This window comes from Temnothorax curvispinosus, unplaced genomic scaffold (assembly GCF_003070985.1).
Source record: "Temnothorax curvispinosus isolate PA1 unplaced genomic scaffold, ASM307098v1 QBEX01013383.1, whole genome shotgun sequence".
In the NCBI taxonomy this organism is placed as follows: domain Eukaryota; kingdom Metazoa; phylum Arthropoda; class Insecta; order Hymenoptera; family Formicidae; genus Temnothorax; species Temnothorax curvispinosus.
This window is the reverse complement of record NW_020223163.1, coordinates 1-21,154: the sequence shown is the minus strand read 5'-3', so window position 1 is coordinate 21,154 and position 21,154 is coordinate 1. Positions and strand designations below refer to the sequence as shown.

The following is a 21,154-nucleotide window of genomic DNA, read 5'->3' as shown; positions in this document are numbered from 1 at the left end:
GTCTCTCTTTATATGAAAACATATCGCTTAGAAATGAGGAAGACTATTCGACAGATGTTACGCTTTTAACGTATCGCCGCGGCCGTCCGAAGATCTAGGGATCCGCATGTTAAAAATGTACAGTATAGTTTTAAGGATCTCTTGAGTTTTAAAAAGCAAAGTTAGTATCGTCGCGCGAGTACTTTCAAAAATTTATAAATTAAATCTTTATGTATCCTTTTCTGATTTTTATGTCTACTGTTTTTTTTATGTCTGATGTTTATGTCTACGGCCTTTTTAAAGATTTTTTTAAGTTACAGCATTTCTATTTTTAAGGTGCGATATTTTCGTCATGTATTACTAGGTTGAAGGAACACGCTATCAAAACTTGCTATGATGCCTAGGATACCAATTACCAGATCTGACATTCAAAGTGTTAGCTTGAAAGTGATAGCTTTGTCACCTAAGATTCCTGCAGGAATAACTGATTCGTACATACGCTTTAATACCGATCCACCGGTAATCTAGGAACTCGAGATTTCCAAGGATCAAGGACGATAATTGTGCAGGAACTCCTTGTGTCGATTTAGAGAGACCAGGCATTCTAGAATGAAACAAGTTTAACAAACAAGTTAGCGAGATCTAACAACCGGCAAGTTGTCGAAGAAACTTGCTGCTCTCAAGACTCACATGGTACACTGCGGAGTGATGAAACTTGAGAAATTAAAATCAATATTAAGATTTGTTGGAGGAAACATTCAGATACTTGTGGGTTTATTCTCAAAGTAAATTCGTTGAAAGTCGATGGATGGTCAGCCATGTCCTCATCTTGTAAAGCGCGAAAGAAGGCGTTCTCACTTGGTTTATTTAAGTTTACTTGACCGCGGAAAGCAGGCAGGGTGTTTGTTACTGAGACTTCTTTTTACTTTCACTGTATTAATTGCTGTCTTTCGTTTTCATTAATTTCTGGTTTACCGTTCGGGCTGGTACTCGACGAGAGCGATGTCTGTGCCGCCATCCTTCCGAGGCCGCTGACTGAGGTAAGTTCAAGTAATGATCTATCTATGCACCTCTCTGCGACCTTTTTTTTTCAAATTGCTTTGAATGTTAATCGGGATCAGGTAATTTTGGAGAAAATAAGAATTTAGGTTTCCAAAAGTTCCAGAGTCGAAGATTGAAAAAATAAATATTTCTAAAAACTAAGGATTTATATATTTTAAAGTAGAATCTGTGCCTTTAAAAATTTTCAATTTCAGTAACATTAATCTTAAGGATGTAGTTTGTACCTTACCTTTAAAAAATTTAACAGGACAATATTACTCTATATAAATTGAAGGAAAATTATTGTACGCCACTATGCGCTATGAACTTATTCTTTTTTTTAATAGTGTAGTTAAGATGTACGAAAAATTTTATAAGAAATTCAATACGTTTCGTATTTTTCACGGAAAGTTCTCAAAAAATGTTTAGTTTAAAACGTTTCAAGGTAGAGACTACTCCCTTAAGCTTGTGCATGATAACTGAAATACGAAAATTTTTTTTTTTGGTATCGAGGCCTTTAGCAATACAGGAATTCGAAAATTTCTATGAAAGAGAAATCGAAAGGTTTCAGAAAGCTTAAGAATCTAATAGAGGATTAAAAACTCGAAATTCTCTCTTGGATCGGATGGAATCTTGGAATCTTTCGAGGCAAAAATTCTTGCATTTACAGTTATAAGATTTTAGGAATTGAAAGTTTCTGAAACGAACCCGTAGAGATCCTAAATTAAAACACCTGGGATTTGTTTAGGACATAATAGGAATATTGTATGTATTTTAGATTGTAACGCTATTTTTACGTATATAATAAACTTTTGTTTTTTTTAGTCTACAGAGCTGTCTTTTCATTCTCCCCTAAACTCGTGAAATACATGCAATTGCAAATTGTACTTATGCATCGACTGTTAAAAGTTACTTGAATTTATTTATAACGCATTGCACTAATTATATGAACTGTTTGCGAAACATAAATAAATAATAAAACTATACATATATATATCTTTTTGCAATTTCGTGTATTCTCGTTATCGATTAAGCATTAATTACTAATTACAGATAAAACATGTTCAAATCTTATTATATTTATATAATTAATTGCAACTCTATATGTTACGTTACCATTACGATTAATTGTGATCGGATTGACTTTTCGATGATAATTGTTGTTAACATTTTTCTTTGTTCTTATCGTTTTCAAATCGATTTTACTCTCAGCGTGCTAAATAAAAGAAAACAAGAAAAATAGAAGGTAAGTTGATAAACTAATAATTTTACTACTTCAATGATTCAGTTTTGTTAATTAAAAATTTTAGACCTGAAAGGTATGATTCCAAGCGAAGCAAATCTTGATCGGAAATCCGTTTTACTCTTGTTTTTTTATGTGCGGAAGTTAATTAACATCCGAAGTAAAAAAGGTATCTAAGATAAGATTTTCTCAAAACTTTCGAAAATTTTTCCGTGTTACTTATTAGCAATAACGCAGTGGAAATGCGTTTCATTATAGGTTGATCCATACTAAACCAACGTGCATTTTTTTGTTCGAGCTGTGACACTTTCCAATTTTAGCGAGTGCTGGTAAGATTTGTATGAGGCATTGCCGTATTCTTTTGCGATATCGCCATCTTAATATTGTTTCGATACTGAAATAATCTTTTAAATAGTACAATGTACAAATTTAAGTTCTGCCTTTTTAACGAAAATGTAGTTTCGAAGATAATTATTTTTACTTTATTCAAAATGTTTACTAATTTTATGATTATTGATCTGTATAAGATATTAAATATTTCATTTAAGATCTCTCATCATTTACAGATATCTGGGTATCTTTAAATAATGAGATTCTTGCAGTAGCGATATAACGGAAATATTAAAAGTGTTATTCTGGCTACTGATAACGAACGAAGCTAAAACGAACAGGCCTAATGAATGAAGGTTGAAAAAAACTTGTGCAAAACTAAATTGATGAATCACGACTATACACATTGCCTAAAAAGTACTGAAAAGTCACGAAATTAAAACAAAAAATAATACAAGAAAATGTGTTTTAATATCAACAGATATCGTTTCTTTTATAGTTATCACTATACTGCCAGGAAAGATATTTATAATGCCTCATCATTTCGTGCACGCCGAAAACTGATTGTTGGAACTGCCTCTATATCGCATAACATAGAAAAAAAGAAAGAAATAAACTTATTGTCAGACTGTCTGTGTGTCTTAAATGAACGTGGTGATTGCGCGTTGGATTTAATTAAGTCGTGGACACGAGGTTCGGCGGATTATCGGACGTCTCGCTGCCACTGCTGCTGTAACGCGGTTGATTCTTCGAAGACGAATCGACGACAACGGGATTGCCGGAGATGCAGGAGTGGTTGGTCACCGAGCCGTAGGTATCTTTGTACAGACAGAGGCCGCAGAATCCAGTCGCGTTGTAAAGCGGCAGGTTCACCAGGCCGTTCGACACCGCAAAGTTTCTGTAAACCACAAAAAGATTTAACAACAAAGTTAAACTGTTTTCCAACAATTTTTATGGCGAGTGGGGGGGAGGGGATCATAAACGTCGGACATTCGATGCTTTCTAGACGTGCGAACATTGCTTGCGTCTGTAAAAGAAATAGATTGTAAAAAAAAGGAGCAATCAACGTGATCGGTGCTTCCATTTGCCTGAAGTAACCGCTTTTATTCGGCGAGACATTAGGGAAGAGCGGAATCGTTACTTAAACTGTGAATCGCGTGTCGGCAGCCCTCTCCGCTCGTTCACGCTCTAAATACCTGGTTGGTTATTAAATGAAGACTGTTATGAGATGTTCCGCCGTTGAGATCTCAGTCATTTAGAACGTAATCGAGCTTTTTATAATGCGATCTAACAGACTTGACAAAACGCAATTCGACAGTCTGTCCCCCTCTATTTTTTAAATCGAAATGTAATATTTTATGTTAAAAAAGTGGACCGAGTTATATACGCAGGCACTATATACTCAAAATAGAAACACAAGATAAGAAAAATTTCGCTAGAATTAGCAAGTAGCCAATCTTCCAGCAATGAGGAAACAGTGACTAAAAAAGGGAAAGAGGATCCAATATGAAGATAAGTCTTCAGCCACAAAAGATGATGCTGGGTAACAATTCTCTAATTGATATTTATATAGCGTTAATCTAAAGCGAGAAGTTTCTTATATGATAATTCAATGCCACGTTCCAATGTTCAACATTAACTTCAAATGTTTCAACGACTTGGGGTTTAGAAAAATTGATTATTAGATACAAAGGGGTCCTATACTTAAAAGCCGTTGGAAATAAAATTCTATCCACTCGCTTCTCAGAACTCCCTTGGAAATGTCGCGTAAATGTGCCTCTCAACGTTTTTCGGAGCAAATTGAGATTGCGGAGATCAGGACTGATCGGGGACTGATCAGGACGGTGCGTCCTGTGAATGCGCGAGGGTTGCGACAAGTGGATGAGAAAATCCCGCGGTTAGCACACGGGGGATGCATTTATCCGGTCGTTTATCCGGTTTATCGAGCGTCAGGTGCATATCGACTGAATAACATCCGGGGCCACTCCCGGCGAGTGGCAAGGGTGGAACGAAGGAAGGGGTGGGCGAGGAGATTCGGCGGACCCCGGCCCCGGCGCGTCGTGCGACGCTCGACTGCGGTTCGACCGGAGTTGATACACCGATGTGATACACCGCTAAATAGCCTTAAGTGGGATTACGTCTCCGCGCTATTGTGATCTGCGGCGGAAGGAGGAGCTCATACAAATTTCGGTCTTTGTGCGGCGCCGGGGCGTTCTCTCGGCACCTCGCCTCGCCCTCGCCTCGCCTCGTCTCGCCCCGCATTACGGAGGGTGCCGTTTTCATCGGGCAACGTCTCTCCTCCGGACCGTGCCGGCCGTGTTCTCCGGAATAATTGTTCGCGACGGGATCCGGAGTTTGATTTCAGGTGAGATGGTCGACGGTTCTCGCGATTTAGGATATTTAGAGGAGTTATTCGAGTCCCGTTGTTGGCAGCATTTCGAAAATTGGAGAATTTATGTTTCAAAGAGCCCAGGATGACTTGAGAATAATTTTATATTTTAATGATTTGTTATGGAAAAGAGTAAGTCGAAAGTAAAATCTTTTTATACATTTTATTATCAAAAGTAATTAATTTGGAAACTGAGAAATTAATAATTGAACTTCTAGGGGCTTTATCTCATATATTAATCAGTTGGTTTTGTCAGTAGCTATCAAAATATTTATACGTTCAGAATTTATGAAAAAATATAATATTTTATCGAGAAGATGAAAGCAATCTTAATATTTTAAGCATAATTTCTTTAAATCCGTTTTAGATGATCTATAATTCACGTTAGAATTTAGAATAGAACTTTATTTATAATTTCATATATTCGTTGTATATTTATATAAGTATTCTCTGAAATGTATTTATAAATATATTCTCACTCTTCAAATGCTTTTGTATTTATACTCGCGCGCAAAATTACGAATTCTGTCACAATTTGCAATTCGTTTAAATTGGATTCGTTTAGTAGCTTAAATTATTTCAAACTGTTTTATTGAACGGAACATCGCTCTTTATTTATGTATTAATAGCCGCGAGGTAGAAATTTAATAATAGAAGGTTTTCATCTAGAAAGCGTGCATATTATTAATTTTCCAATTACGTCTCTCGAAAATAAGGCCTCGTGTGAAAAGTCTTATTTAACATTTTACTTTTCTCATAGGACGTCGTCCCCTTTTCGGTTGCGCTGAATCAGTTCTCGGAGGTTTCCTGTATGAAATAATAAATTGTTAAATGTAATTGTACATGTACATGTTCAACAGCTTTGCTGACATAATCGTTTAACTACACTTTTCTTTCTCATAACTAAATTTATGATTTCGTTAATTTTGAGAATTTTATCTTAAGAGAGAGAGAATTTTAACCTTCACTGAAATCTCTAAAATAAGATTATATTCGGGGAAATTATCTGAGCATTATAATTTTGCGTTGCGTTTCCGTTACTGAAGTTGGAAATTACAAAAATTCTAAGAACAGCTGATGAAACTAATGGCCGTGCGTTAATAGTCGCATTGAAAGCACGATACATCACGCTGACAAGATAACAAATCGACTGGACGCATCGTGCGTGGGATGCAAGGATGTAGGACGTATGCGAAAATTGCCATATGTTCCATATGGTCCTCTCATTTTTCCCACGTTAGTTTCAACGGAGAGAAATTAGACAGCGTGGCTCAAGTGGTTTTGAGAAATAATAAGCGGCAAATAAAATTATCCTAACTTACGAGAGAATGTCCTTTTGGAGAATCGGAAAATCGATTTGCCTTTCGCATCTCCTTAAAGCTTATAAAGTCTTGGAAGTCTTTGCGTTTATAGAATATTGCGAAGAAATAAGAAATAACGCGCTGCAATAGTGGTGCTACAGCTGCCTGAAGGAAGTAATACGCGAAAAGAAATGCATATATAGAATTCGTGCGAAATGTAATACATATTATACTGGTTCAGGAATTGAAAAATTTAGATATTTAATGAACTAAAAATATCACGACCTGATTAAAAACGTAAGAAAGATCACATTTTTTGAAACGGTTAAGAATTTAGAAGAACGAATTCCATTAATGGTATTCGTAAGAAAATCCAGAAAGAAACGACATTATATTTGAGATAAGAAAATGGACAAAATGTATAATAACAGGAGTGAGTTGAATGAGTACCGGTACTGCTGGTCTAGCTGCGCCTTTTCGATTCTTTTGTCCTTGGCGCGCCTGTTCTGGAACCAGATTTTGATTTGCGTCTCGGTAAGTCTCAAGGAAGTTGCGAGCTCGAATCTGCGTCCCCTCGAGATGTATTCTCCCCGCCGATACTCGACTTCCAACCTCAGTGTCTGTTCGCCGCTGAACGTCGTCCTTTGTCTTCGCGGTCGGCCTTCTTTCCTTCTTCTGCGCGCCACTGCGAAAGAAAGAAATACAATTCTGTAAGGGCAAGAAGTTCCTTTTGGACACATCTATCAGAAAATTCACTCGCGTATGATGATCACGCGATGTCCATGCGATTATTTTAATTCCATCTGCGATAAACTATTTTACTGATTACGCACTTTTCAACAATTTAAAAATTGGACACGCGTGCGTCGTAATTTGCTTTCTTAATACTTCAATTTGATTATAATCCTCGTTTTTTTTTCAGCACACTTGGTAGGGATTCGTGAAATAAATCTGACCGTGGTGTAATTTCATCTTCGTGATGGAATAATTAGGATGTACCGAAGAGGGGAACACGGAGGAAGAAACAGAGCGATATCGGAAATTGAGGCTTCCCGAGGCTTCGTCCAATCTGGCGTAAAGCGGACACGGGATACTAATTGCGCCTTGAACCTCATAACCGCTTAGAGCAATTCGATAGATCCGCGCGATAGGGCTTTCAAGAAAAATCTGAAATATTTCATTATTATTTTGTCCGAGTTTTTCTGAGAGAAAAATATTCTAATTTATATATTTAAAAATCTGAGAAAATCTTAAAATTCTGGGTCTTGAAATTTTCATACAAATTCTGATTAATAATATAAAAAATTCTGAGACATTTTTTTCACCGAGATAGCAACAAACGGAGATAGAAAAATTATTTCTTGCACAGCATATGTTCATTTCTGTATCACGTCGATGATACCGCGGCACCTGTTAAGCATCTCTCTCGACGTTCAAACGGAATAAATTGGGATCGCGGGGATCAAAGCGTGATATACGTCACCAGGCATCGCCTGGCAGGTATAGATTCCTCGCGATACAATTTAAGCCTCGAGTCGGCAATGCGCGACTTACAAACACCCGGCGCGTGTATTTTCCGGCGAGTCGAGTCGCGGGGTGGCTTGTGAGGCTTAGGCGGGCCGGGAGAGGAGGAGAGAGAGAGAAAGAGAGAGCCAGGTTTTTCAGGGAATACCGCGGCGCGTATTTCCCGCATTGAGGAGCGGCCAACTGCGATTCTCGTAATCTCATCACAATATCGCGACGAAGTGTCGAAGCGGGATAAAACCGCGCGCGGTTTGTCCTCGCAATGTTTTTGTCAAACTTTCCAGATGAAGAGTGAAATTCGTTAATTCGTCCCCCTCCCCTCTTCGCCAACGGCTGTCGCGATATCCTCAGCGGGATATCCTCGAAAAGCCCGTTTGTAAAAACTGTTGGAAGTGATATCCAGTCAAAATCCGCTGTCGCTTTTCACACCGCACTTGTCCCATTTTTTTAAATCCATCGTTTAACTGCGAGGGGTGTTCGGTCGGAACGCTCCTGTTTCACAGCTGATATATACCGTTCTATAACGTTGTATAGCTCGAATAGTTTCCAAGACAATTGGAAGATTTAGAAAACTTTCGACACGCGGGCAATCGCGCGATCGAGATTGCGAGGAAAAATGAGATCGTTCGGAAAGTTTCCTTTAAATTTTTTAATTTCGTAGTAGCTTTCTAAAAAACGAAACTTATATCCGTTTGAAAACAATTACTCGCCGAACGTTCCTAGGTGATTACTATGATAGCTCAACGGAATGTCGAGTATTTTGGAAACAAATAATTATTTTTTGTACTTGAAGAAGCTACAATTTTCATATAGAATTCTATTTTCTAATACTTCATCAAAAATCCGTCGACTTTCCGCGTAAGATAATTTTTCTTAAGATAATAAAATAATGTACTCTTTTTAACGCCTGATGTGCCTAAAAATCTGAAAAATAGATACAAACGAACAAGATATTTTTCGAGAGAAAAAACCGAGCCATTGAAAAAAAAATGTTGGAAGCTTTACTATAGATTTCAAAAGGCATCTGAATTGATTTCCTCGAAATAATTCCCGTGTGGGACTGTGCGCCATTGTCGCGCAGAGGAGACGACAGAAGAGTGCCTCGATATCCTCCCCGTCTGGACGGTGGTCGTGTCCGCTCGGCGTCACGTAATGCCGGCATCACAAAATCTGCTTACTGATTCGCGAATACTCGAACGCAAAGACGTCTTTCGATTCTCAGCTTACGGCAAGAGGAGGAGGGGGCTAGAAAATATAAGAGAGGAAGAAAAAGAGAGAGAAAGAGAGAGAATCGAATTTTTAGAGACGCGTTATGCAGTCAACTATATTTCCATGTACATATCTCCATGCATGATGGATGCACGGATGGAACAGAATGCTTGTTTCTTGATCAAAAATACATTGCGATGATGCCACGTAGAATATGAAATCCATCCTCTAAAATTCGAGATTTTAGTATGAATATAATTTACTATATACTAATGTTATATATGAATAGTATACTATAATTTTGAATAAAAAATGTTTTGAACGTCCAACTGACCACCGCTAAGATCTTGATATATTCACAAAATGTCTAACGATTCATCCAACTGCTCGTTTTACTACTATAGATTTTAACGTAAAGAACCTCGGTGAGGCCAGTTTATTTTCAAGTATTTAAAATCCGAAGAGCCATAAACAATCCTGACATTTTCAAAAAATTCGGAATAATAACGCGAATTATTAAGCCAAAGAAATTACTTATTGTTAGTAAAAATAAAGCAACATTTATCAAAGCTAATTTAATTACGTCGCGTCTTGGTGAACTTAGATTTATTGCCTGATTAAAATTGACTTAATAAAATTTAATAAAAGATTTATGTTCACTGATTATGATTCTTCCAGGACAATGATAGACACGTGTGTGCCGTGTATTAATTGCGAAAAACTGAAATTTACAACGCGAAATCGACGGGAGCTGAGAATCTTACGGAAGGCTGAGAATCCTTGAAAGTGGTGCTCGGCGATAGACTGATGATTCGGCAGAACGTGAAGATGCGGCGGCAGCGTGGGCGGATGCGCGAGCTGCGTTAGATGAAAAGTCTGACCGGGTCCCCGCGGAAGAAATCCGTGCAGGAAAGGCAGCCTCACCCCCGTGAGCACCGAGTCCTTCTTCGTTTCCTTGCTCTCGAATATTTTACTATTCGCGACGTCGCTTGGCACTTTTTCGAGGTCCTTGGCGTGTGACACCTTGCAAAGATGGAACGGTGACAGTTTTTAATCCAGATATATTTCGATACACATCGATCGGACTTAAGACTTTCTTAACTTTAAAGGGTCGATCTCTCACAAACTCCAAGAAATTTTTTTAATGGTTCGAGAAAAATAAATCGTAAAAATTTAAGAGGAAAGAAGGATTAAATACAGGGATTAAATACAGATTTATTTTCGCGCAATTTCTTAAAACACATGCGTTCAATTAATGTCGCAATCTTATTTTACAGTTGTCTAGTTACACTGTTAAAATAGTGTTAAATTATAGTATTCAATTTAAGTCACTTTTAACCATTTCTATATAGGTCGCCACTGCTCCTATTCGATACGTTAATTTAACTAAACCAATGGAGTTAAAATAATACTGTTTTGTGTTAAAATAATAAATTTCGATATACATGATGATTAAAAATGACAAAATATTATTTAACTCAAAGTATTGGTCTAATACTTCTTTCATTCTTTAATATTTAACATTGAATATGTTAGTAGAGAGAGGGATCTACTCACAGGCAACATTTTGTGTGATTCAGGTGAATCGGAAAGCGCGTGTGATGCTCTCTCCGTGATCTCCGGCGAGGAATCCGAACTCTCTCTCGCGTGATCCTCGTCCTCGTCATCCTCCGTTTTCTTCGTCGCCTCCAAATGGCCGTAAAGCCGCGCGAAGAAACGTCGCGGCGACGACGGCCTTCTCGTCTTCTTCGCGGACATTTTTACGAACTGTAGATTCGATGATTCATACGGCACGGCGTCTCGAAGGATTTACGAATATTTCTTCCAGGTAAAGCAGGATAATCTAGAAAGATTCTCTCTCCTTAAAGGCGGAATTCTTCCGAATAAGGAAGACGTTTGAAAGATTTCTTCTTCTTATTGAAGAATAAACCTCGGAAGTTTTGTGTTTGTCAAAGTATTCGCTTCTGGGATGAATAAATGGATCTTGAGTTCTCTCTTGAACATGGAGTATTTTTTTCCAAAAAAGATTCAGGATCTCTTCCGTCCAAATGTCAACGGATTCACATCGGTCTTAGAAAACGTTTGACCGATATTCCGAGGACTTGATGCTTCCAAGACGTTCATGGGAACCAGAACTTTAAATTTCTAGAACGCGGAGTTTCACGGTTTCACAAACCAAATTTTCCAGTCCTTTTGAAAGTTTTATAAACCCGATTATCTCTCATATGTAATTCACTTTTCTTCCATTTCCTGATTCCTTATTGCTCCTTTTCATTATTATCGAAATTCATTTTCACTCGACGTCGCTGTGTCCCGAATCAACTTCCGGTATAATTAACTTCACAAGAATGCAATTGTCCGATCATGACTGAAGTTATCCCGCGGGATTCTCGAAAAATTCGCACTGTGTGCGGCGCCCCGCGGGACCGAGGATCAGAATAAGTGCGGCGGATTCCGCGAGCTGGAGGACGTCGTCAGTTTCTGCGGGGTGGCACGCGCGTCTGAATCACCTGGCTGTCCTCCATTCTCTCACCTCGTGCCGACTGGAAGCGCGGGACCGCGGTACGGGGGGGAATATCTCCCTTCCATCCGGAGATATCACTCCACCCTCGGCCACCCTCCCTCACCCGTGCGGCGCTGCACCGCCCCTATGCGAAATCGCACGTGCGGCCGCATTTGTGCGGCCGAAAGTTTTGCTTCCTGTGAACGGATAAACACGCGATACCCCTTAGGATATCCACGGAATTGATCGTTCCGGTCTCGGCCTTCTTCGAATGTCGCGAAGTGTTTGTGACATCGTCCAAGGACGAAGATTCTTGCTGAAAACGAAAATTACGAATTACGATCTATAATAATAAATTATCTATAAATTCTTTAAAAAATTCTAAAAAATTTATAGCTTCTTAATAAAAATATCAAGGGGTGTTATATTTGTCGCCAACGTACGTATACACATATTCAATATATATTTTAATTACCTACTTTTTAGAACAGGTCGACAATTATTTCAACGAATATAAACTATTAAATTTTAGAGGCTCTATATAAATACGAAATAATCTTACCGCTTGGAATTGATAGAGCTCATCTTACAATTAGTGGATTGTTCAATATCATACACATTTCTCCAATTGTATAAAATTATATAATCCATTAATTATTAATTATTTGCGTATATTTATACAGAAATACAATTTTTTTAAATCTGAAATTTAATCTCCGGCAAATCGTAATATTCGGTCTCTTTTATGCTTCGATAAATAATAAATATCTTTGTAACTTCGCGACTTGAGATATATCCCGCTGATTTTTTAAGATAAAATACATGTAGTTTTATAAATGTCACATGCACTAAACCGTGTGCATGCGGATTCGCAATGCAATAAAAAGAAGAGGATAAATTTTTGAATAAACACTGAAGGAGGAAAATATGAGTTATTTTAATAATCGCGAGACCAATCAGGCGTTGTTTCGCGAAGAAATGAAAGGGGGTTTTCGCGAATAGGAATGAAAAAAAGAACCGGCGCGCGCGGTTTAGCGTGAACAGCGAGATTGCTGTGAGTTCATTCTATTCTCAATTTTCTTGCAATGAAACGACGCGTTGCCGATGAATCCCGATTATTATTACTTGTTGGCATTCAAATGTTTCCCCTTCGATTCCAATCTTTGACCGAAGTATTAATTCTCTACCGGCCGTTTCTAATACAGATGTTACTGATGTTACATTATTCAAGCAGCGAGGAGTAAATCCAATTGCGAAAAGTTTAAACTCGTTATAAAATATAAAGTTTGTGACGTTATCTTAGATATATGTGTATATATATAGGATAGGATGTAGGAACACTTTAACAGCATTACTTAATTTTTTACGATAAATAATTTAGTTAATGTGTAAAATTTTACTTTTTGCTTTGTCGTTGCTTTTTCTGATAAATATTTCAATGAATTTGGACTCAACTTTTCGAAAACGTAGATCATTAATCATTTTTAAGTTATAAAAATTTAAAAAAGGGCTTTTCTTCGAAATAAGGCTCAGAGAGTCAAATAATAAAACTGTTACCTCCGATTCGAATATGCCTTGAAAATTTCTATTTTTAATTTGTTCGCTGTAGTTCATCATTGAATTCAGAATCCGTAGGAAATTCAGTCTGTAAAAATATACAAAACGTTGCCAATTAAAATTTTCGAGATATTTCGTAACGTAACGCGTCATTATTATTTCATTTCAATTTCATTTTGCGCAATATTTCCAATATTCATTTTCGATATATTATCTCTCAATTATCTTTAATTCGTGCATCACGTTTCGTACACATCCGCATCGCCATTCCATTCCTCAAAAGATCAAGCGAGATAACGCGGCGACAGAACGGAAACAGCGATAGCAACAACGAGCGACAACGCGAGCTCCTGCAAAGCCCCCCCCGGGCTATTAAACGCTCGCCGACGCTCGGCGGCTAAAAAACTTGGGCAACACTCTCCACGGCATCCCAGCATCATGGACCATCCGCCACCACCCCTTCGGTCCCTCTGCCCCATACCACCCCTTTCGGTTTCCCGGATGATCTGATTGTTTCACGTTCGCATGAGATTTACCTGCACGGCGGCGGCGGCGGCGGTTGCGGAGCGGTGGAGGCGGATTCTGGATGCTGGGACCAATCGGGTGGCGGTCGGAGATCGATGTAATTAGAGAGGAGCCAACCCGGCGAGAGGCCGGAGACACGGGGGTGGCATGCGCGACGGGCAACGCGCCCGCGCCGCGGTGGGTGCCCGCTCTAACGCTTCTCGCGTGTATATGGGTGTCTAATTCCCTTTGTGCGTCGCCTATTGTCGGCATTACGATTATTACGCTCACGCTGATTTCGCTCGTCGTCGTGTAGTCGTCGTCGACGCGACGCGACAATACAATTATCGTTATCCCCACGGTCAATACGCGACGCCGACGACGAGCGGCGTCGCGGGACATTGCAGATGCGCGCCGTTTATCGACGTGTTCTCTGGAAAACAAATTGTTGTTATTATTATTATTATTGTTATTGTTATTATTATTGTTATAATTATTGTTATATGTTGTGTTGTTGTTACTTTTTCCAATTGGCAGGAAAACAATGAGCTATTCAAAGTATTTTGGCTCGGTCGTCGCGCTGAATGAATAAATCGGAGCCGCGAGTAAAAAATTGCGATAAAATTACAAATTTTTCACTTTTAAATAAAATGTATGTGTGTAATGCATAATTACAATATATTTTAAACTATATTAAGATGTTTATTTAAAATATATCGAATATATTAATTTGTACGGCAAAGTCTGTACGAAATAATCTCTCCGAAAGATGTATCCTCGGAGATTTTTAGACGTTGTTCACGTTTAATTGAAGATTGAACGCGACAACCAATTTTGCAATTTATTTGATATTATACTGTACTTATTTATTCATATTTAAATGAAAGCACGTAGTAAAATTTCTAAGCTATTGCTGAATAAAAAAGTAATTCTCTAGAATTCTTATTTCGAATATATTTTCGAATAAAATCAACCGAAGCTGAAATAAAAGATCTAAAAGTATTTTTCCGACATGATATTCATGTGAGCTTTTAATTTTCGAAGAATTTGAATAAAACTGATACAGTCTGCAATCCTGAGATCTCGAAGTACAAATTTATTATTAATATTATTATTAGATATTATTAGTTTTGTATTGTCATTATTATATTCTTTTTACCTTATCATTTACTTTTCTATTTAGTCTTTGGCTCACATATACACACACTTTTTCTTCGCATGGAATAATTTAGAAATTCGAACGTCCAAAGCGTCGCTTATAAAACACAATTTCGGCAAACTCATTATTCTTTATAACGTCAGCATTTGCTTTTAAACTAGCAACAGTAAAAAGTTATCACAAACAAGAAGAGTATTTACATTGCCCTTTTGAATGACTTTAGGAAAAGTTCTCTTTAGATTCTCTTTAGATTTAAAAAAAGAGATTTATTATAATACAAGTTTTTGTGCTACCGTTTTCTTACTATTGTTACGGTTTGTTATGAACAGTCAGTCATTATACATATACTGTAACGTCTGTAACCATGGCATTTTATTATGAAAAAAATTTTTTTATTTGAAAAACTTAGTGACCTCGCATTTTTTATGGGAAAAAAAAACGGATTCTTGATTTGTAAAATAATATAAGTGATAGCGTGCATGAAATAAATAAAATTTGTTTTTTTTTTTCAATTATTATAAATATCTCTAAAATTGCGAGATTGTTACAACAGATCGGCTTATGTATCTAATAAAATTATGAAGAAGCTTTTACCTATTATTGCTTAGAAACTTGGGACAACGAGACCTAATTGTTAGGGTAGTCCATGCATGGTAACTTTTTTTTCATTATATCGCACAATTGTTTCCATATTTAGAATTATCGACCAATATATGACCATAAATATTTCTCAAAATAATCTTTGTCAATCTTTTATTCTCTCTGTGATTCCTGAACTCCTCGATCTGATAAAGCAAATACATCATTTACCCTTTAAAACAATTTTCACCGAACTTTAAAAGATTCTAAAAATAAAATATCAAAATAATATGCAAAAGTTAATAATTTTTTTTATCGCGATAAATTAATGGTGCTATATTACTTTTTATTTCAAGAAAGACTACCAAGTCCCTTTGGCGCAGAGGATAGCGCGTTGGACTTCTAATCCAAAGGTCGTGGGTTCGATCCCCACAAGGGATGGTACTCCTTTTTCTTCTTTTTTTTTTTTCATTCTTCTTTTCTCGTTTTGTACAGCTGTACAGTTCATATTTTTTATATAAATAGTAAAAAAAAAAACAATTATGAAGAACCTGGCAAATCAGAATGTTTTCTATTAATTTTTACTTATTATTACATTACTCAATATAAAATTTAGACTTGTAGTAGACATAGTATTGGACAAACACACGCGCGCGCGCATACATACACGTACATATTCATGCAATTTGAAATCTAATTTGGAGGCTCTGTAACTCGCGCTAGAATTCGGCATAGATATCTATTTATAATTTCATATGCCGTACAATACTGAAAACGTTCTCAAAGAATCATGATAATACATACATATTTAAAGCAAATATAAAAAAATACACATATCTATATATTAAACTATACATATGTATTTTTTCATATTTCATATAAAATTTTCATATTTTTCATATGAAATTATAAAAAAGCTATTTAAAAAAGCCTAAAAAACCTCTATATACAGAGGATTGTATTTTTAAGGGCAGATATCCAGGAGGAAAAGCCACTTAAATTGTTTAATATTTTAATACCACATTCTATGACTTTTCCCTTTTCCTCACACTTAAATAAATACGATGGCAAGCAAGCTTGTTCTTCAACTCTTTTAGATTTGCTAAATAAATTAAATTAAGTTGAAATTTATTATTCACATATTGTACAATGTATATTCTTTTTTTACTGCTATAGCTATGTCATCTCTGCACAGATGGTAACAATAGTTATAATATCTTACATACTAAAATTTGATATCTGAAACATCGTAAGATTCATAAGCAAACTCTTCTCTATGGAATTCATCATACTCCAAACCAATATAATCGATTTCTAGTCTGAAGTGGCCGGAAACGTCGTCCGCCAGCGATATGCCGAGATTCGAAATCTCATGCAGCTCGATCGGGATCTGCGCATCCTGCAGCCTGCCTTTACTTGAAAATATGAACTTGGAGAATGGTACCCTGACGTATTGCCAATAAGGTCCGCCTCTGGTGTGGAACACGTAATGATACACGTCGTTCCAAGTCAAGTCAAATATGCCTCTGGTATTGATATTCAGCACGTAGCATCTGCCATCTCCTCTAACGCGAAGGACGATATGGGTGTACTCTGTCCAATCGTGATAAACTTCGCGCTTGAATGACCTTCGTTTAGGTACACTGTTAATATTACAATAGCCAGCGTACTTTACTTTTCCATCTTGGGGTACACGGTTGTTTAATGTGCCCGAAAATACCCCAGTCCCAGTAGAAGACATCTCCAATCTGGAAAGAAGGAAACAGTAAGAAAATATAGATATGTAACAGCTGAGAAATGTATATAACATAAAAATATGTAGTATTATATATATGTATATTTTTTTTATATAGATATGTGAATATAATTTATGTCCTTACTTGGCTGTTGAAAAACCTTCATTGTAATCACTGTCACATGTGACAACCCACTGATCCAACGACTTCGGATCGCCCTTAAATCGCCAGACAACATCAACTTCGTTTTGTCTGTATATGAAAATAGGATCGTTTCTCAACTTTTCCCTCACCTCCTCCATCAAAAGACCAAACTCTTCCTTAAACTGTCGGTATCCTTCGCTCATTCTACCAAGAATGCTTAAATCTTGCTTCGGTGGTGGTTTATCATACTTTGATTCATAACCAGACCTTCGATCCTGTTGAAATAGACACGATAGGCTTGAAGTCGCGTGCAATTTTCTTCTGCCGATCACAAAGTCTGTTAATATCTTGCTAAAGATTCGCCTATTCATATTTGTCTGAGATTGTATACAAGGATTAGTTAGGTTATCTTCCGTTCCTTTTTAAATTCATTCCAGATGCAATTTTTCATTACATTATAAATCCTCCTTTGAATATATACAGTGTCTATGCAGTGTAGAACAACTTCCTATTTAGAATTCTACAAAACTATACATTTAAAAATCAACAGGAACGACGGATTAATCCCGAATGTCCCGAATTGATCTCATACGCCTCACTGTGCTATATTTATATTACACTACAAAGTGCAGATCATATTTTCATTCACCAAAATGCAGTAATTTAACTCTATGTAAGTTTTCCAAATAATGCGAGGAAAAAGCTAAGAAAATGAGGAAATATTCCTCCGAGATAAAAAAAACAGCAAAACCAAGGCCATTGGAGCTATACATTACAGTAAAGTACAGAAATTCAAAACTCAAGGGGTCATCCAGAAAAAATTCCAATTCAAGAACTAGAAAAAGATAAAAAGTAAATTAAACCGAGATTAAAGTTAATCTGCATTAAGAAATGAACATAAGATGTTTATATCAGATTACTGTTAAATAACTTCATATGGAGCAATAATCAGAACAAATGATCGAATTTGCTAAGATTTCTTTTACACTAAATTGCCACACATAAAGAGAACAGATTACCTGGGAAGATTTTGTATGAATTTTGGAAAGTTTTCAAAGATACTTGGGGAATTTTATACAAAAGTGTATAAAATTTCTATAATATAATTCTATAATGTCATTTTTCTATAATAAAAATATCTTGTATATCATCTTAAATATCGTACTTTACAAAACCTTATACATATAAAGTCCCGTAGACGAGTACCTTTTTCAAAAGGTTTCGAAATTAAGAAAGGATTATTAATCTATGTACAAGATAGTAGATATAATATATAGTACATACAAAAAGAAGCAATATACATCGTACAATCTAAATAAATGAGGGATAATATAATACATATAGGCTGCATTCGAGGGGCGCGCTATTAGCGCTATTGCATCATTCTGTCTTTATCGCTCATCAGGTGTAAAACAAGGATAGAACAAGCAAATAGCGCTAATAGCGCGCTCCCCGAATCCAGCCATAATATACAGTCTGGGTCTAAGGTGATGTTCGCGTCGGGGTTTTCTTCTTCCTCAACAATTTATACGTATCCTTCGATAATAGATAACTGGCACCTCCTGCAACTGTTGTGAATGCAGTTATATAATACAGGCATTGCAAGATCGGATGGTCTACGAAATGATAAACTGGCGATGCCAACGTTCCAGCAATCAGAGCCAGTTGCACTCCGGTGTTTAGCTTGCTCGTTAAAGTCGGTGCCAATTGTACGGTAGCGTGTGTAGGATCGAAGTACCTTGCCAAGGTTTTCTGAAATTACGTCACGTCGAGATTAATCCACCGACTCACGTTCGGGCAAATGGTGTGTAACGGAATTAACAAGTAGGCACGCAATACGTACCGGTGGAGGTAAGGAACGATATCTAATGTAAGATGCAGCAGTTACTAGAACGACGTCGCGCGTGACAACGAGACAAGTGAGCGGAACTGGTATCAAGCCGACCCAGGTCAGGGAGAGAAACATCGTCCCGACGAGCAACTTGTCCGCGACTGGATCCAGAAAGCTTCCGAGTTTCGAGGCCTGCGACGTCCAGGTGCGCGCAATCCATCCGTCCGCCAAATCGCTCAGTCCTGCAAACGCAAGCAACCATAGCGCTATCTACGCCATGGTACAGATATTTTTTTTAAGACACCTGTAACACGTGACACGCCATACAATTGCAACAAAGTCAATTGAGAAATTATAATTAATATATTTTCTATATTATTAATAAATAATGAAATATCTAAAATGTTATTTTATCAAAACATAAATAAAACATGCTCTTTGCTTTTTAAAATAGAAATTGCATTAGCATTATATGAAAACGAAAGATATGTTTAATAAATGTATCATTAACAAGTTAACAAGTAAACGATAGACTTTAAGAGTGTAACGTGGTTAACAATGCGTAAGTAAACGTTATAACAATTGTTAATTACCAATAAAGTATACAATTATATAAATCAGACGATTCAGCTCTGCTTTAAGCCATCATCAAGCGTCTGTTTTATAATCATGTATCTTATCCGTTTTATAGTTACGCACCATTAACTCTGTTGCATTCTCAAAGTCTATCTTTTACCTTACTTGTTAATTTTAGCATTGAGAGTCCTTAGTCCTACTTATCCACTTATTTGAACGTATCTTTGTCGAAATATCGTACCTGATAATCTTGTGTCAGGATCAAGTAACTTAAGAACGGTGATGTTATTATACGACCTATGCAAATAAAATTGGGTATCGTCCAAATGTTTTCCCTTTCAATGATCTCTTCCACTTTTCTTCTTGTACTTTTAAAATTTTGCATTATACGTATTCGCAATGCTTTCTTCTGCGTCCGTTCGTTCGCCCCGATACGCTGCCTGTAGCGATTTTCACTTTCTTTGACGTAGAATCTGGCTTGGCACATAGGTATGTACCGTCTTAAGCAATGCTCTATTAGACCCTTGTTCAAGGCTGTACAGTGTCCAAAGCGTAGAACAGTAAAGTAGTTCATAATTATTTGCTCCTACATAAAAAACAGAATGAAAAAAACATTACTTTCAATAACATCAACCGTAACTTGATAAATACAAAGCATGCTCTCTACCTATTGCAAAGATAAATAACGGAATACTGTTGGTCACTTAGTTTTAAGAAGATTATGTACTATTTTAGCGAAATTTTCAATTTCTAGGCTTGGTTCTGCAGAAACTGACCTGGCCCACCGTCGCACCTGGAAATATTCCCTTCAAGTTGTTTATTTTAATTTCAATAAAGCGCAACGTTATACGTTATATTTTCTGCAATGAATTCTGAAATATTCCATGAAACGTCCCGAACTGAATTATTTAACTCCACGCACGGAATATGCGCGTGTTTTCTGCTCACGACGAACGACTTTATTTTGGAGGTTAGATTTCGCAGACAGAGACAGAGTGCAGACGACCAACTACTCATCATAACACAAAACACAAGTGAATTGAATTCACGAATCACTTGAGTAGAGATGAGGCTTCAAAGTACATATTGAGAAAATATAATAAAATATAAGACGCCGTTATAACAAAAATATTAAATTTTATTCAAATTTAATGATAATTATATTTAGAATAAGTATAATTAAAGTATAGCTGAGATGATTTATTGGATTATGGAAGTGACCTAACTGCGTCATGTATTTCTCATCTTTTGAGATTTTGGCTCTTGCATTTGTGCGTATTTAAATTAAGATATTTTTTATTATATAATTACAAAATTACATAATTATATAATTATATGATTATAGCGAAATTTTCTATTAGAAATGATTGTGATGATGATCATATAATTATATAATTACGTAATTATATATAATACAATCATTTCTGATAGAAAATTTCGCTGTAAGCAATTTCGCTGATTGGATCAACCCTTCGTAGTCAGACTTCTCTAGAATCCCGTGTTAGTCATATGGACCCAGGCGTTTTGAATGGTTGTCATTTTAATATAG

The 21,154-nt window shown here is 36.7% G+C and overlaps 4 protein-coding genes and 1 non-coding gene across 8 annotated transcripts; 1 reads left to right on the top strand and 4 right to left on the bottom strand.

Annotated features, from left to right (window-relative positions):
* Positions 1–1,694: 1,694 nt before the first annotated feature.
* Positions 1,695–10,998, bottom strand: LOC112463505 (homeobox protein rough). The gene is made up of 4 exons (XM_025029930.1): positions 10,574–10,998; positions 9,781–10,039; positions 6,734–6,968; positions 1,695–3,491 (listed from the first exon to the last, which is right to left on the bottom strand). Exons 1-4 carry the CDS (start codon positions 10,772–10,774, stop codon positions 3,269–3,271), a joined length of 918 nt encoding a protein of 305 aa, XP_024885698.1. The 5' UTR covers positions 10,775–10,998; the 3' UTR covers positions 1,695–3,268.
* A 28-nt stretch (positions 10,999–11,026) lies between these two features.
* LOC112463508 lies at positions 11,027–16,162 on the bottom strand. 3 transcript variants are annotated; one of them, XR_003041801.1, is made up of 4 exons: positions 15,662–16,162; positions 15,334–15,524; positions 13,077–13,164; positions 11,027–11,835 (listed from the first exon to the last, which is right to left on the bottom strand). XR_003041801.1 is itself a non-coding variant. In XM_025029935.1 (3 exons), exons 2-3 carry the CDS (start codon positions 13,134–13,136, stop codon positions 11,665–11,667), a joined length of 231 nt encoding a protein of 76 aa, XP_024885703.1. In that variant the 5' UTR covers positions 13,137–13,164; positions 15,334–15,578; the 3' UTR covers positions 11,027–11,664. The 3 variants fall into 3 exon arrangements, 2 of the variants coding, with proteins under 2 accessions (XP_024885703.1, XP_024885702.1); XM_025029935.1 differs by lacking the exon at positions 15,662–16,162 and having other exon boundaries at positions 15,334–15,578; XM_025029934.1 differs by lacking the exons at positions 15,334–15,524; positions 15,662–16,162 and having other exon boundaries at positions 13,077–13,622.
* Trnar-ucu lies at positions 15,687–15,759 on the top strand. The gene has a single exon. It is a non-coding gene; the product is annotated as a tRNA-Arg (tRNA).
* Positions 16,163–16,425: 263 nt separating the features above from the next.
* On the bottom strand, positions 16,426–17,939 carry LOC112463506 (complex I intermediate-associated protein 30, mitochondrial). Its single transcript, XM_025029931.1, has 2 exons — positions 17,199–17,939; positions 16,426–17,066 (listed from the first exon to the last, which is right to left on the bottom strand). Exons 1-2 carry the CDS (start codon positions 17,567–17,569, stop codon positions 16,544–16,546), a joined length of 894 nt encoding a protein of 297 aa, XP_024885699.1. The 5' UTR covers positions 17,570–17,939; the 3' UTR covers positions 16,426–16,543.
* A 510-nt stretch (positions 17,940–18,449) lies between these two features.
* On the bottom strand, positions 18,450–20,671 carry LOC112463507 (probable cardiolipin synthase (CMP-forming)). Of its 2 annotated transcripts, none has more exons than XM_025029933.1 (5): positions 20,333–20,671; positions 19,847–20,191; positions 19,042–19,299; positions 18,666–18,950; positions 18,450–18,541 (listed from the first exon to the last, which is right to left on the bottom strand). In XM_025029933.1, exons 2-4 carry the CDS (start codon positions 20,177–20,179, stop codon positions 18,681–18,683), a joined length of 861 nt encoding a protein of 286 aa, XP_024885701.1. In that variant the 5' UTR covers positions 20,180–20,191; positions 20,333–20,671; the 3' UTR covers positions 18,450–18,541; positions 18,666–18,680. The 2 variants fall into 2 exon arrangements, with proteins under 2 accessions (XP_024885701.1, XP_024885700.1); XM_025029932.1 differs by having other exon boundaries at positions 20,382–20,670.
* Positions 20,672–21,154: the final 483 nt, after the last annotated feature.

Excerpts from the sequence above, each read along its gene's own strand:
- LOC112463505 (XM_025029930.1), bottom strand. The coding sequence starts at position 10,774 with ATGTCCGCGAAGAAGACGAGAAGGCCGTCGTCGCCGCGACGTTTCTTC. Across the intron at positions 10,040-10,573 it reads AATCACACAAAATGTTGCCT|GTGTCACACGCCAAGGACCT; the intron begins GTGAGTAGATCC and ends CATCTTTGCAAG. Across the intron at positions 3,492-6,733 it reads CAGCTAGACCAGCAGTACCG|AAACTTTGCGGTGTCGAACG; the intron begins GTACTCATTCAA and ends TGTGGTTTACAG.
- LOC112463508 (XM_025029934.1), bottom strand. The coding sequence starts at position 13,229 with ATGACGCGTTACGTTACGAAATATCTCGAAAATTTTAATTGGCAACGT. Across the intron at positions 11,836-13,076 it reads AAGGCATATTCGAATCGGAG|CAAGAATCTTCGTCCTTGGA; the intron begins GTAACAGTTTTA and ends TTTCGTTTTCAG.
- LOC112463506 (XM_025029931.1), bottom strand. The coding sequence starts at position 17,569 with ATGAATAGGCGAATCTTTAGCAAGATATTAACAGACTTTGTGATCGGC. Across the intron at positions 17,067-17,198 it reads GAAGGTTTTTCAACAGCCAA|ATTGGAGATGTCTTCTACTG; the intron begins GTAAGGACATAA and ends CCTTCTTTCCAG.
- LOC112463507 (XM_025029933.1), bottom strand. The coding sequence starts at position 20,179 with ATGAACTACTTTACTGTTCTACGCTTTGGACACTGTACAGCCTTGAAC. Across the intron at positions 19,300-19,846 it reads TCCTGACACAAGATTATCAG|ATAGCGCTATGGTTGCTTGC; the intron begins GTACGATATTTC and ends ACCATGGCGTAG. Across the intron at positions 18,951-19,041 it reads ATCGTTCCTTACCTCCACCG|AAAACCTTGGCAAGGTACTT; the intron begins GTACGTATTGCG and ends ACGTAATTTCAG.